Source organism: Dermacentor andersoni, chromosome 7 (genome assembly GCF_023375885.2).
Source record: "Dermacentor andersoni chromosome 7, qqDerAnde1_hic_scaffold, whole genome shotgun sequence".
Classification (NCBI taxonomy): domain Eukaryota; kingdom Metazoa; phylum Arthropoda; class Arachnida; order Ixodida; family Ixodidae; genus Dermacentor; species Dermacentor andersoni.
The window spans coordinates 121067158-121082823 of record NC_092820.1 but is presented as its reverse complement, the minus strand read 5'-3'; the positions used below and the strand labels follow the sequence as shown (position 1 = coordinate 121082823).

At 45.9% G+C, this 15666-nt stretch overlaps 1 protein-coding gene across 1 annotated transcript in view; it reads left to right on the top strand.

Moving 5' to 3' along the window:
• Positions 1-15666, top strand: part of Ppn (proteoglycan-like sulfated glycoprotein papilin) — a 97419-nt gene that overhangs the window by 23607 nt on the left and 58146 nt on the right. The window contains exons 13-18 of the mRNA XM_072289515.1: positions 3070-3250; positions 4660-5643; positions 7332-7502; positions 8557-8934; positions 9753-10029; positions 11928-12061. Of these exons, the coding sequence (XP_072145616.1) occupies positions 3070-3250; positions 4660-5643; positions 7332-7502; positions 8557-8934; positions 9753-10029; positions 11928-12061 (2125 nt within the window). The remainder of the gene's footprint in view (positions 1-3069; positions 3251-4659; positions 5644-7331; positions 7503-8556; positions 8935-9752; positions 10030-11927; positions 12062-15666) is intronic.

The window sequence follows — 15666 nt, the reverse complement described above, 5'->3', positions numbered from 1 at the left end:
TGTCTTCAGATGATGTATGGTTCCGCAAAGATGAATAGTTAACATGGGGATTTCTTGGCTTGCAACTAGCGCTTTTTAATTAGAAGCACTATCTGTGAGTCTGAACATATCCAGCATAAAAAAAACGAAAGACAGAAGAACAAGACAAGTATTAATCTGTAATTCTGGAACCTAGCTGTTGCATTAGATGTGTCACGTAATAGTACATGAACTTTGGAGCAGGCGTACTGGCCAATAAGCCCTTGTATTTCAGCAAAACAGAGTATTGGGTGTGTTTGTATATGTTGACCATATTTAACTGTGGAAGTGAATGGGTTTGGGCTGGTTGGCTCATGCTCTCAGCACAAAAAGACAGCTTAACGAACAGGACATAAGGAAGAGACAGACAACGGTGCTATCTGTCCCTTCCTTATGTTCTGTTCACTGCACCAGTTTTTCCTGCTTAAGTCACATTTAACTACAGCACAGAAATATGTAGCGCAAGTAGAGGAAAGAGACACGCATGATTGCTACACCTACAGCTGAAATTTATATGGAGGCTGTGAGCTTAAATAAAACCAGGAGCATGTGCGCACGCCTAGTAAAGCAAAATATGCCACTTGTACAAAAGATAAAAAAGCATGAACCATTTTATTTGCCATCGAGGTATGAAAATGTGCCAGTATGGCAGCAGTTGATCTTGTAAATGTGTGATTATAAAGTGCAGAGGAGGTTATCACCAGGGTGGTGTGCTGACAAATAATTAATTATGCAAGATATTTTGAATAATAACAAATTAAAGTTGAAGGAAATGTTTTTTATACTCCCACAGCCCTGCATCAGTGTAGTAGCAGTTTTATGCTCAAGATCATGCTTCGTAGGACCATTTTCATTACGCCAGAGTCCTTCCATTTTTTTTCTGGTCACGAAACTGCCGCCTCAGTTTCATATAGAGCCAGCGCCCCCCGCTAGAGGCGCAACCGTGCATGAGAGGGCATGCAAACGCCGCTACCGCTGTGGTTGTGTGTGGGGCAGCCTCGGTATTCTAGCTTTCTCAACTTCCTCAACCGTTGCTTTAGTTTCACGTAACTATCTTTTAATATTTACTATGTTTAAATTACTGCCTGAGCGCGTCTTCTGCCATTATATGAGCGCCCGGGACGAAAAAAAAAAAAAAAAGCCGCTCATAACATGGAGCTTGTGGCGGTCTCAGACCAATAAAAATTTTAAAAATCTGGGATTTTAAGAGCCAGAACCGCGATACGATTATGAGGCACGCCGTAGTGGGGGACTCAGGATTAATTTTGACCACCTGGGATCCTTTAAAATGCACCTAAATTTAAATAAACGTAAATAAATGTCTGAATGAGGTTCAGGTAGGATTAATGCAAGACAAACTTCGCTACTAAATGTCTTTAAATGCACCTAAAGGTCTGCAAAGCGATGCCATTTCTGAATGAGATTTAGGTAGGATTAATGCAAGACAAACTTCGCTACTAAATGTCTTTAAATGCACCTAAAGGTCTGCAAAGCGATGCCATTTCTGAATGAGATTTAGGTAGGATTAATGCAAGACAAACTTCGCTACTAAATGTCTTTAAAATGTACCTAAATTTAAATAAAAGGGTCTTTTGCATTTCGCCCCCGTCGAAATGCGTCCGCTGTACACGGCCGGGCGGTCTCGGTCCAGATTTCTTCATCATCGCTGTTCGCCTCAACACTTCGGTGGGCTCCGCTTTTTAATATTTGCCTGAAATTAAACGCCGCGCATTCGCAACAAAGCACCAGTGGTCCCACTTATCACCAGATGCAAACATATGGGCTGTTGCACCCCCGCTTACCCTTAAGTAAGCGCCAACTCTCCGTTGCGCATAGCGCCAGATTGTTCGCCGAGCATGCGCACAGCTGTTCACTAAATTTCTGTTAAACTGTGGCAGAGAAGGACTCTGACTGTGGGCAGTATCTTATAAGGAGATCAAAAGAATGAAATTGTTATTGCAAAGGGCTGCTACCGTAGAATACTTAATGACAAAGAAAAGAAAATTGAGCTGCTCCGTGCGCTCAAGATTTCTCTGCAAAGCTGTGCCATTTCTGAATGAGATTTAGGTAGGATTAATGCAAGACAAACTTCGCTACTAAATGTCTTCGGTGCAGCTTTTAGCAACGGATTAAGGCGAACGTGAAGTGTTAGGAGCTGCACAGTTGAAACTAGCCGTATTTTAATTAGGCAATTGCCTTAACAAGCAGTCGTTTAGAAGCGTCAGTACGTAAGCCAAGCACTTATTCACGCAGCTCGTGGTTTCGATGCAGAAACGATGAGACTAGGTATTTTGGTTCTTAATGCGCAACTATTTACAATATGTTAAAAACTTTATAATTCGATCAAGAAAAGAAATAGAACGTGTTGGTGCAAAAAAAACAAACAAGCACGATCATTTGTTTATCATGTAAAATAAGCGGAGCGAAATACAGACAGCACAGAGGCGTCCGGTCGCGAATGGTCCACCATTCACAATGCAAGAAATTTGTTAAAAGCATGACACTGATATAATAAGCATAAAGAAATAACATCAAACGTGAGAGATATGCATCGGGGGGGGGGGCAGGAAACAAACACCAGCAAACGAATGGCATTAAATACAGAATGCATAATCGATTGTTTCTATAAACAAGAAAGTGTAAAGCATAAGCATTTCATAACACATGGCAAAACACAAGTAGCCAAATCACAAATACAGCAATATTTTTTTAAATGGCTTGTTAGAGATACTTCTTCAGCTGTTACTTGCAACACGTGTTCGGCATCGTTGTCCTACCCCGCCACTTCAACTAAACCGCCGAGTACTCGAAAAATAGCGCAGCACATGCACAGAACACACCCGATCACTCAGCTCGCCTCGCACTGCGCACGCGTTTCGGTACGCGAACGATGGCCTCTGTGGCACAGTGGCGCCGCGTCGCGGCACTTTTGGGCAGCATATGAACCTCTCCCATAGCGTGACGGCGGAGTTTCGTGACCAGAAAAACATGGAAGGACTCTGATTACGCTCAAGACCTTGTGATACTAATGCTCGATGTAACTCATTCCAGATGAAGTGATCCTCCTGGGAGGCTGCAAGGATTCTAAGCATGGCTGCTGTCCTGACGGCATGACGCCTGCTGGTCCCAGCTTCGCGGGATGCCCCAAGGTTACTCCTGTCGAAGGTGGCTGCAAGGCTACCGAGTTTGGTTGCTGCTTGGACGGTGTGACCCCGGCATTTGGGCCATTTAGGTGAGCTTACCTCTTTTGTTCAGGGCTTTTATTACATCTGTCACTTTCGCTGACGCTTCTCACCGTAAAACCCTCTTCATACATTTTTCAAGAGACTGCAGAAAAGTGACATAGCAGCCGGTAAAACTTAACAGTCAGGAAGGCACAAATCTCCACAGCAGTGTCAGAAACGGCTCTGAATGGCTGCCCATACAACTATTATATGTCTCGACTGCTATACTGTGACTGGGGCAGGGCTAGTGCATGTGTGTAAAGTAAGGGACACGTGTGATGTTTCGCTACACTGGCCCATTTCCATTCATGATAAGCTTCACTGCAATATTTTGTGTATGGTTCACTGCATAACATGGCTCTATTGTGGAGAAACTGATTAAAGAGAACTGGTTATTATGCAACTCAATTACAGGCCCCCAAATAAATGTAACCCTGTGCATGGAGGATTTGGCCTAGTGTGCATGGTCTCCAATAGGTTTTAACCGATGCACACTTTTTCGGGTGCTCCGGCAATGGCTGTGTGCACATTTTCTCTCTATTTTTGTGCAGTGCCCGGCTTGTGCAGCTTCGATCGCTGGTTGCAATGATTTGGTCGCTTGTTGCAACATAAGCTTGTTGCAATGTGTGAGAGCAAACTTTCCCCTGCACTAATAAATTTTTGTGACTGCCAGCTTCAACAACATTGTAAAATGTGGGAGAATTGCAGAATGGTGACTCATCAAATGGGATCATAATACATGGGAATCAATGGGATTTAGATTGGAACCGCGAGAATGCAGTGTAGCAGCCAAGAAAACCCAACAGTGAAGAACGTATCTATGGGTTTCCACCATATAACATCTGTTGCACGAGAACCTGTTATAAGCCATGAAATAACGGAACTTATCGTAAATGATCCATGCACTCTGAAATTTAAAGGGGCAGGGTACTCTCACTTATGTTACTATATCGTAGTGATGATACTCTCTGCATGCATTGTAAATTGAAGTGCTGAAGAAAAAAAAAAAAGGAAGTACACCAGAAGGCCTGTTACAAGTGAACGCTTGAGATCTACTGCAGTTTGTCAAAGCAACATAACCATTTTATTAACAAGTTGTTGTGTCCATGCGTGAAAAGGCAGTGCATAAAAAGAGAAGGGAAAGTGATGAGAAGGGAAAAAAGAATGATGACTATGTGATGGCCATTTTGTTGTTTGTGCTTGCTTTCAGGCCTCAATAGCTGTCTCCCACGTTTGAAACAATATGGCCTAGTCCCAACACTTGATGCCTGTGGCCCAGTCAAGCATGCTTGCATGTGAAGAGCAAATTGTAGTTCATTTCATTTTTATGGGTTTATACATTCATGTTAGCAGTGCATTCAATCTTATGATGTACTCCTTAATTACCAACCTATGGTCTGCTTATTTCCACTTCCAGGAAGGGCTGTCAACAGCTGTCACTCTGCAACGGCACGGAGTTCGGCTGCTGCCCCGATGGCGAGACACCAGCTGATGGCCCCAACAACGAGGGCTGCCTCTTGGCCACAACTGACACAGCCCTTTTTGCCAATTGCAGCACGGCTGAGTGGGGCTGCTGTCCAGATGGCATCACGGCCGCTGAAGATTCAAACAAAACCAACTGCATCGAAGTCTTGAAAGCCACGTTCATCCCGTGCGCCGACTCTCAGTTTGGCTGCTGTCCCGACAACATGACTGCAGCAGATGGTCCCAGTGGACTTAACTGCATCGAGGGCTCGGGCACAGAAGAACCCTGCCATGGAACGACGCACGGATGCTGTCCGGACGGCTGGTCTGTGGCCCAGGGACCGAATAATGAGGGCTGCCCGCCCTACTTTCAGGTTACGCCGGTTGCCAATTGCTCTCAGTCAACTCACGGCTGCTGTACAGATGGCATGACTGCGGCCGCAGGTCCGGACGGGCTTGGTTGTGAGGACGAAGTCGAAGGGAGCGGGTCTGAACCAACTGACTGTGAGAACACATTGTTTGGCTGCTGCCCGGATGGCAAGACACCGGCAAGTGGTGCAGGATTCGAAGGGTGCAGCGACTGCAGCAACACCACCTTTGGTTGCTGCCCCGATGGCGTGAGCACTGCGACGGGTGAGGCCTTTGAAGGCTGTGCAGAAGGCTGTGAGACCACCAAGTATGGCTGCTGCCAAGACAAAATCTCGCCAGCTGAGGGACCTGACTTTGAAGGGTGCGAGAACTGCACGGAGTCGCTGTACGGGTGCTGCGAGGACAATGTGACCTTTGCTCTGGGACCCGACGGCGAAGGTTGCTGTGTGGTGACCGAGTTTGGCTGTTGCCGTGACAATGTCACCGCAGCGACAGCTGACGGGTGCATCTGCAACATGACAGTACATGGATGTTGTCCTGACAACGTTACTGTTGCATTGGGTCCCGAGTATGTATGCCACTACTTGTGAGCTCGACAATCTCTTTGCTGTGGCCTGGGCATCATAGTTGTGAATTCTTGGGCTTGCTCCTTTAGCATTATAATAAATCATAGCGCAGAGAAAAACACAACCATAGCGTCTGTGTCGTCTGATGCTCTGATGTCTGGTGTAACACTCCTGGGCTGTCTCTTGTTCTGACATTGTGAGTGTCTCTCTGCGCTATGGTGTACCATAAGGCCCGAGTTTGTTCCTGAGACTAAAGCAGAGGTTAACTTGAGCTTGTTGCTTAGGCAGCAGTTGCTAAAACAACTAATCGTCCAATATGTATGCAATACTTATCTTTTGTTTAGCTATGATCTCTGTTGGTCTGAGGAGGATGTTAGAAGCATTCAGCAGTCTATTTAAGCATCGAATAAAGCTGCAACTATCTCTCAGTTTTTTAATTGAAAGTTGGTTATCAAGACTGATTACTTTTCTTGTTGTTAGTCTTTTCTGCTAATTCGGGCAAATGTACGGTGCTCAGTGACTGAAATGTGATACTTGGACCGTGTAGTGGCCGGTGCTCTATAAGCCACCGGTGAGTGCTGGTTGATGGCTGAGGGGCTGAATGCAGTCACAATGCATCACAAAGGCTTTCAAACTTTCAAGTGACACAAAAATGCATGATCTCAGTGTCCCCAGTGCCTGTCGATGGAACAAAAAGTGCCGACAGCTATGCGCTTCCAGTATTACGTTTCGATCGCTGAGCACTGTACTAGTGCTACGTATGTAGCCACCTTGCATCACCTTTTAGCTTATAGATCTGAAAAGCACCTTGGCGCAATTAACAAATTCAAGTAAGTGTTCTTTACTAGTTGCGTTTTCATGAAGACGAAGGCATGTTTAGATTGCCTTTTAGTATATAGACCTTGCCCTCGCGCAATGGAGAATCCTGCAGATACATTAGTGCATTCTCATTTTAAGTTTACTTAAAGGGACACTAAGGAGAAAAATTATTTCTTCTGCATCAGTAAATTACCTTTCTATGACACCAAGAACACCACTCTTACCACGCTAAGACGAGTGGTAAACAAGAAAAAGCGCAAGAATGAAAGACGGGTGGCGACGCCTCCTTGAAGTTCCCGCACCTGGTCGCGTGACGTCATTGACTTTGATGGCATCTTCTAGCACCTACTTAATTACATAGCGGTACAGATTGACGACATTGTGTTCTAAAGGAACCAAATGGCAAGTTTCGAGAATCTTTACTCAGTCAACGCGGCCCAAATTCGAAAACATACTTTGGAATCCCTGATGTCACACTGATGTACCAGCGTCGCGATTTCAGCGCGAAATTCAAATACTGATACTTCGACCTTCATTTTCTCATCTAATAATCAATCTAATATTTTGAAATGACTGCCTGCAGGGTTCTCAAACAATGCTTTATTAGTCCTAACTGATTTATTGTTTCGCTTTCGCGTCCCTTTAAAGAAAATGTGTCATTGACAGCACATGCTTTTGTAGCCTTATATCACTTCCCTCAACTGTCCAGCAAAAAAACATAGGAATGTGTTGCTATGAGTGCAGATAAATTTGCATGAGCTAAGCATAAGAAAATACGTGTCATTTTAAACTGTTCATACGCAGTCTTGCTTTTCATGGAATGTCTGAAGGCTTCATGCTAGCGGAATTTGATGTCATGCCCTCCATCCAGCTTCGAGGGATGCACCTGTGAGCACCATGCTTTCGGTTGCTGTCCTGACAAGAAGTCGCCGGCTGAAGGCCCTGACTTTGAGGGCTGTGTCATCTGCACCAACACGACCTTTGGATGCTGTCCCGATGACGTCACTGCAGCATTGGGACCAAACTTTGAAGGCTGTGAAGGGTATGAGAGTCCATTTCACTGTTCTCGTGGCTTGCTGTAGCATGTGGTTGTCGTATTGTCACTCAATGTAGGAATGTGGTGAAGACAAAGCAATTAACTAAATAAACGGGAACACTTTATTACGCAATATTGTGCCCACAAAGAAAAGAACAAAATAACCCTGTTGCCAAAATTGTGACAAGCACGGTCAACAAATCTGAACAGCTTTCAGCCAGCTGTTGCTTATACATGATGCAGAAGTTTCTCAGTGACCCTCGTATGGCGCGGTGAATATTCATGAAGAAGCTGTTCATTCCACTGTTCATTGGCACGTAGCAGGGAGGAGGAAAATGAAGGCACATGCACCTCTAAAATGCCTTTGCAGCTGAATTAGTAGTATATGCTGTAGGGTTCTCACCCATGCTCTTGGGACAAAGAAAGGAACGACAACACAGTAGTGCAAACAATCACAAGGGCATTTATTGCACCTTTCATAGACTAATGCCTGCTAGCCGAGTTGCTATCCACAAAACATGCCGCTGGGCGCGCGACAAATCGCGGAAGTCCGACTCACCGCGACCGGATAACGAGCGAATATGTTTGCCCCATGCTGGACACCAACGCCTGGTCGTTCGCGCGTACGGTCACGCGAATGGTGGCGCGTTCAAACGATCGTGTTCGTCCATTATGGAGTAGGCCTCACAAGAGTCTCGCAGAAGCATGGATCGGCGCACGCGCAGAACGTCCGCACCGCTTGCCGATCCCAAGCCAAAGAGCCTTCTCCTTTTCGTGCCCAAGTAACCCCGCTGTTAGGTGGTGTTAGCAGAGCCACAGTCACGCCATCTCTCGCAATGCGCTTCAACCACATCGACTGCCGCGGGCACCAAGCCATGTGGCGAAACCGGATTGCAGGAGACGGGAGCTATTTGGGGAAACAACATATCAGGGGACGCGTGAGAGAGACGCATCCGCACAACGCGGGTTGACACATGCGAATTTCTGTCAGCGAGTGACAGATAGCACCTCATCACGGAACGGATGCTGCAAAACTTCTTTCATCATTTTTTGCTCGCAGGTACGAGACCAACTGCACAAACACCACATTTGGCTGCTGCCCCGACGGAGTGCAAGCCGCGGAGGGTGAGAACTTCGCCGGTTGCACCGTGGCATGCGAGAGCACCCAGTTCGGCTGCTGTCCCGACGGACTGGCTCCAGCTTCTGGCATTGGTTTCGAGGGGTGCGACAACTGCAGCGAGTCACTCTACGGATGCTGCGCAGACAACACGTCCTTTGTCCTCGGCCCAGACGGGGAGGGCTGTTGTTTCCACACCGAGTTTGGCTGCTGTCTTGACAACAAGACGGAAGCCCAGGGACCGGACCGGGCAGGCTGCAGCTGCCACACGACACCACACGGCTGCTGCCCTGATGGGATCGCCACTGCTAGTGGCCCCAGGTGCGATCAAAATGAGTGCTCTAGTCTCAAGAAAATGCTAACTTAACTGTATCGGCTGGTGCACACTGTTAAGTAATAAAAGAAAGCAGCTTTTATTAATGGCACACAAAGCATTATGTCTTAAGGCACAAGACTGTCAGAGTAAAAAATTTAATGGTATGAAAAGCAGGAAGCATGTGTTGTGTTTACTGGTCATACAGCATTTTGGAGGAGAGATGTGGGGTCATATTCTTGGTCGATCACTTTTGGGGATGCTTTCACGTTTGCGTGACATGACATCCAACCTGAAATTACATTATTTAACATTATTTATTGTTATCTTCTTTCTCATTTTCTTTTCTCTTATCGCCTTCTTTTTTATCTTCTTTCCATGCTTTTATTAACTCTTGTTCCTTGACTCATGAAACATATGCACATCATCTTTTTCACTGTAAACGGCATTTAGACAATGGACTTATCTTGTTAATTTCTTTGTTTGTTTGTCATGCTTTGGATTAATTGTGACTCATGAGGGAGACACAAATTAAAGAAGTTAGCGGCACAACAGTGATGCCACTACTCTAACAAAATGACACCAAACACAACAATGAATGCCGTGGCCTGTTGATGATGACTGTGGCATGACAGCGATGATGACATGATGACACATCATTGACTAACATCCTGTGATTCCGAAACCCAGCATTCTCAAGATCACGTAGTAGTCTCTAAATGTTTCAAGAAGTTGGGGGACTTGTAAATGCTGTTCACAGTCATTGAGTAAATGAATGAAAGAGTCACTGAAGTCCGGATTTTTTTTTTGTCCTTTCTGCTGCCAGGTACTATGGATGCACATGTCACAACTATCCATTTGGCTGTTGCCAAGACAAGCACACACCGGCTGGCGGTCCCAACTTTGAAGGGTGCATCTGCTCTCGTCTGCTGTACGGTTGTTGCCCCGACGATGTCACTCCCGCTGAGGGTCCTGACATGGCAGGCTGTCCGTGCCAGATCACAGAGTTTGGTTGCTGCCTTGACAAACGCACTCCTGCCCGCGGACCCAACCTGGCCGGGTGTGGCTGCGACACCATGCCTTACGGCTGCTGCCCTGACCAAGTGAGTGAATGAGGCACTTATCATTTCATGTCCACTGGTGACAGGCTTTATGAACGCATATCTGATTTGGTGGCATGTTAGCAAACGAAGAAGCTGTGGTCCCTGGCCATCGCTTTGTGCTAAGTGGCATTGCATGACCAGCACGTCCGGGCCATGGGTTCCTGATGAATGAATTGGGCATAATGTTTTCTTCAGCCGAACGCACAGAATGCAACGTAATGTGCATCGCCTTTCATATTACGCAGACTACATCATGTGCATCTAGAGTTCACTTCTGACAATGTAGTGGAGGTGTCCGGTCAAAGGATGTGTGTCTTCAGCGGAACGATTTGTGACGTAGACAGACATAGAAACAACAGAACCGCTAAGCTACCAACAACTGGTTTACTTCCAAAAAAAGGCAAGATGCGTGAGAAATACCAATAAAAATGATGCAGACCAATACCTTTGAGCCCAAAACAACTACCCCAACTCGTCACCCTTACTGCTTCAGATAAGACTAGTAGATACAGAATGCCACACACTTTTGGTAAAAAAACAAGGACAGGAATAGTGAGTGACAGACAATGCAGCCATTGTACCATGTTGTCTGTCGGCACTGTGGTGTTGGGGGTGCTCTACCCTTCGCCTTCATTAAGTGTATTGGAGTACCAGAAGTATCACAGCTAGCACAGCCCCTTCCTTGGCAGGGTACAGAACGTTGTTGCATACCTCCTTGTGTAAAAAAAAAAGCCTGCAGGCTGACCAGGATGACTTTTGGTTAGCCTGGAATGTGAACACAAATGCAACAGCGTGCTTCTGGAAAATTTGAAGACTAGTTGCGGCCAACTAGCCTTGAACACAAATGTAACAGCGTGCTTCTGGAAAATTTGAAGACTAGTTGCGGCCAACTAGCCTTGAACACAAATGTAACAGCGTGCTTCTGGAAAATTTGAACACTAGTTGCGGCCAACTAGCCTTGAACACAAATGCAACAGCGTGCTTCTGGAAAATTTGAAGACTAGTTGCGGCCAACTAGCCTTGAACACAAATGTAACAGCGTGCTTCTGGAAAATTTGAAGACTAGTTGCGGCCAACTAGCCTTGAACACAAATGTAACAGCGTGCTTCTGGAAAATTTGAACACTAGTTGCGGCCAACTAGCCTGTGGTTGCTGCTGTTATAAGACAGATATATGGTGAAACTGCTGTAGTTCAGAGTGGAGGTATTGTAACACATTCTGCAAATGAGAATAATCTTTTGCGCTACATATAAATATTATATGAAGGTACAAAGTGAAAGCTTCATCTCAGTAAAGGAGAGATTGAAGTGATCATGTGCGACACCTCGACGCACTGTTGTGGAGAAATAAAACAAGATTGTGAAAATATATAATGCCTGTTATGAACAATAAATTGAGAGTGATAGTTGCCCAAGATAGTCTGGATCTGAAGGTAAGCATAGCAATAAAATGATGCTTATGTCAAACTAAGTGGCAAAAGATCAGAAAAAGAACACCAATAATGCATTCTAGTTAGCTCTAACTAATATTATCATTTGTCCACTGTAGTGCATGCAGTAAAATGCTCACACTAGCCTGCAGTAATTCAGGCTGAGCTTATGCTTTGCTTTTGCAGTGCCCTTCTTCTTATATTGATTAAGTATTGCATTGGGACCTAACAAACATTTTAGTGCTTTGCTCTGCCCCCCCCCCCCCCCCCCCCCTTGTTTTGCTGTGATTCAGAATGTTGTGTTAATAAAGAAGTTATAATTAAGGCTGGCATAAGTCTTTCCTTTGGTTTACCATACACTTAAGCAAACACCAGAGCTTTGTTCATGGTCATGCTATATTTTTTAGTGTATTTTCTTATTGTGCCCAAATATTCAGGGTGTGTTCATGGTCTTGCCCTCTGCTATTAGCGAACACCGGCCCGTGGACCTGGCTTTGGTGGCTGCCCATGCACGGCGATGCCATATGGCTGCTGCCCCGACCAACACACTGCTGCCCAAGGACCAGATGGCAGAGGCTGCGAGTGCGAGAAGCTGCTCTATGGGTGCGTCTTGTCTCTCTTGTCAGGAAGGCAGAAGCGCTAGCTCAGTTCACGTCTCTCAGGGTCAAACAATGGTTGCAGAAAGAAAAAAGGCACATGCTGGTGCTGACCTGCAACTGAACCCGTATTTTACACGAAGCAGTACAGTGATGAAATGGGACGGATGCTGACAAAGATCAAAAATTAGCATTTGAAAAAAAAAAAAGAAAACTGAGCTGCGTTAGTGACATGAAAGTCTTGTTCACAATAGCGATTAATTGTTAATAAGGCTCTTGCGTGGGATCCAAAATGTCAAGATTTTAATAATTTTTTCCCGCCTTGTTCTTACGTTGGACACACATGAGTGCTCATGTGTGTCATCTGCTGTGTATCGTGTTCTAAAGCTCAGTTTTTTTTTTCTTCGTCCAATACACTGGTTTCATCAGGTTCACAGTGCATGCGCAATCGTACTGAAAGTGCCAGAATGACTGTAGCTCCTCACCACTTTTGCTGTATTTGGTTTTGAGGCAACCTTGAGGGAAATGCTGAGGACAATGACATTGCGAGTTTTTCCAGTGAATTTGTAAGGGGAATTTGGGGTGTGTGTGACTCCTCGAACTCACTCCTATTGTAGAATTCCTTTATTCTCACCTTCCTGCCTTTTGGTCTTGGGTGCTAAGCGGGCTTCATAGTTGCCTTTCAGCCCACTAAGGATATAGTACTACTACTAATTTGAACCTCGCAATAACGAAATCGACGGGAAGGCGAAAAAATTCGCTTTCGCAAGAATTTCGTTGCTGCGAAAAGAGACTGCACAGATAGGTAAAGCATCGCAGAACAAAACTTTACTGTCCAAATTCCGTTAGCCTACTTTCCAAGCTTTGCTCGAGGCTATAGAACCGCATTGTCGACATGCAGTACGAAGTGTGCCACATGCATCGACCAGCAGTGGCAGTACCGCCGTAGCACAGTATTCTCGGTCAACTGCTTTCGGAGATGCGATCACGTTGCGAGATTTTGCGTAACTCAGCACCGGACGCAGTGCAACAGCGCATGCAGCAGCATTTCTCCAGCGAACGCTGTTGCCCGTAGGCGCCAACGCGTCCGGTGCCGATCGCAAAAGTGATCGTATCTCGTGTACGCGAAGGCAAACGATCGAGATAACGGCCCTTTCGCGCAAATCTACGTCCGGCGCCGAATCCGCACACGATGCCTGTCGGGTGGAACTAAAACCAGCGTTCTTGAAGCAAGGGATGCGTATTCCCGGACGATCGCTTAATCATGGCCCGATGCGTGACGCTCCATAAGCCGCGACCGCCATCTCAAGCGCCATAAACAATTCTATGTAGGTGGGACGTGGATTTCTTTGTTTTTGCTGCATTTTTCTCATCGAGGCGCACATTACGCAGTGCACTGCCGCGATCGGGGATTGTTCGAAACGCGCGTCCAGTTTGCGTTCACTTTCACCTCACGCGATTGGCCTAGGCCTCGCCGAGGCGTCAGCCGCGGTGCAAGCAAACTGAACGCGCGTTTCGAACAACGATCTACGATCTCGCCTGGCAAACATGCCGGTAGCAACGCGCGTGCCACTCATGGTGCCGCCTCAAACGGGCGATCAACAAACAAGATGGCGGCCATGACGTGTTTCCAGCGCACTGATCGCTTCCGGCGCTTGGTTGTTTTTGTGAACAAAAATGGCGGCGACCACAGAAGTGTAATGTGGTGGTATTTTACGCAATTTTAGTGCAAAACAATCGCATTTGAGCACATTTTGGAGCCTGCTAGCATTACGTAATATGCGGAGTTACGTTCCGGCAAATTTCGTTGATGCGGGATTGCAGCACAGCGACATTTCGTTGCCGAGAGGTACGAAATGCATTGAATCCTATGGGCGCTCGCCGGGGATACGAAAATGTTTCGTTGTCGCGAGAATTTTTTTGTTGCGGTATTTTGTTATTGCGGGTTCCGACTACTACCAGCACGTTTTTCAGAAGTAGTGGTGTAGTGAAAATCGTCAAATTAGTCTACTAAAGCTGCTCAGTGCTCAAGCCATGTACCCTGTGTATGTATTCTTCGATTTTGAGCACCCTGCTCCCAAAAAGTTTGCCACAAGATGTATTGATGTTCCATGTGGTTTGCAGAGTTTATTTTGATATGTCACCAACCATGAAAGCTTTTGAAACGCGAAGTTTGAGAAAAAGAAAGGAAACGTGATCACTGCCCAGGAAGCTGCCTCTGAATCAAGAGGTGCAGTTGATGCTCCTCTGCAAAATTACTTCATTTCTCATCAAAATTCTGAGCGGAATGGTCAAGTAGCAAGGAAATTGACACACAGTTTTGTGATTTATGCGCTCTAAATGTTGTTGGAGTGGGCTGTGCATTACGTCTCTGTCTCTGTATCACAAGTATTCTTTCTCATTCCATCAGTGGCGTAGCAACAAGGGGGGCCGGAGGGCCGTGGGCCCCGGGTGCAAGGGGCCAGCGGGGGGGTGTCATATACGCCTGAAGACACCCCGCTTTCTGCCGGCTTGCCTGGGCGCAAATGGCAAAGAATGCTCCGGTATCCAGTAGCTCGAGCTCATGTACCCGATGCATTGCACCGCAGAATTGTCGGCTGCAGCTCTATCAACACCCCACGAAATAATTGCACGAATGTGCGGGCTAAAAAATTTACTTCGCAAAATGTTCGATGAATTGCTCGCCTTGGCAGAACGTTTCATGTGGGGTGCGCTCGTGCCGTGCATTCATGCTGGGAGCAGGCGTCGCTAAACATACAGTCAGGCGTTGAGGCTCTTGGGTCTCTCTTCCGTTCCGAACGCGCAGCGAAGACGAACAAAGACAGCAGCGAGAGGGCGTTCAACGAGCGTGCCCGGCGCTCGCGTTTACGGCGAAGCGTTCGTTGAAAGCGACATTGCATAAGTGCGGCCGGGAAAAGTCGTGAATGGGATTCACTGGATCGTCTTCAGACTCGGTGCCTGGAGTTTCTGGAATTTATCGCCAAATGGAACTTCTTACTTACTTACTGTTATCTTTCGCTTTTTCCTCACGACCTGCGTGTCAATTGTATCATGCGAAAGGAACTTTTCCAAAAAAGTTGATCAAGACGTCTCTGCGCTCCACCATGAGTGATGAAATGCTGTCAAACTGGGCGATACTGACCATAGAAAAAGAACACGTAAGAAATATATAAACTTTACTACTGTAATTAATGAGTTTGCAGAAGCGAAGTGTCGGGAAAAGAACTTCTGAAGGAAATGTGTCCTTACCGGTCATTACTTTAGTGCAAAAGGCTCGATGTCCCACCATGGTTTGTGCATCGGCAATATGTATACCTTGTTCTATTTATCAATTTTGAATCGTTGTATTCGTTCTTTATCAGTTTTGCGGTGTTCAATAAAATATATTTCTCCTAGTCCTAGCTAACCGTTTTTTTATCATGTTGTTGTTGTGTGACTTCATGTCACAAGTGCAGTGTCTGTGTCAGCTACACGGAATTTTATAAAAAAAAGATTAATTTTGTAATAATATTTCCCGATATCCTATGACGTTATGTGTCTTTGTGATTACTAGGAACTCGGTAGCGTGAAAAATATGGCAGATACGTTATAACCATATCCTGAATAATTCTT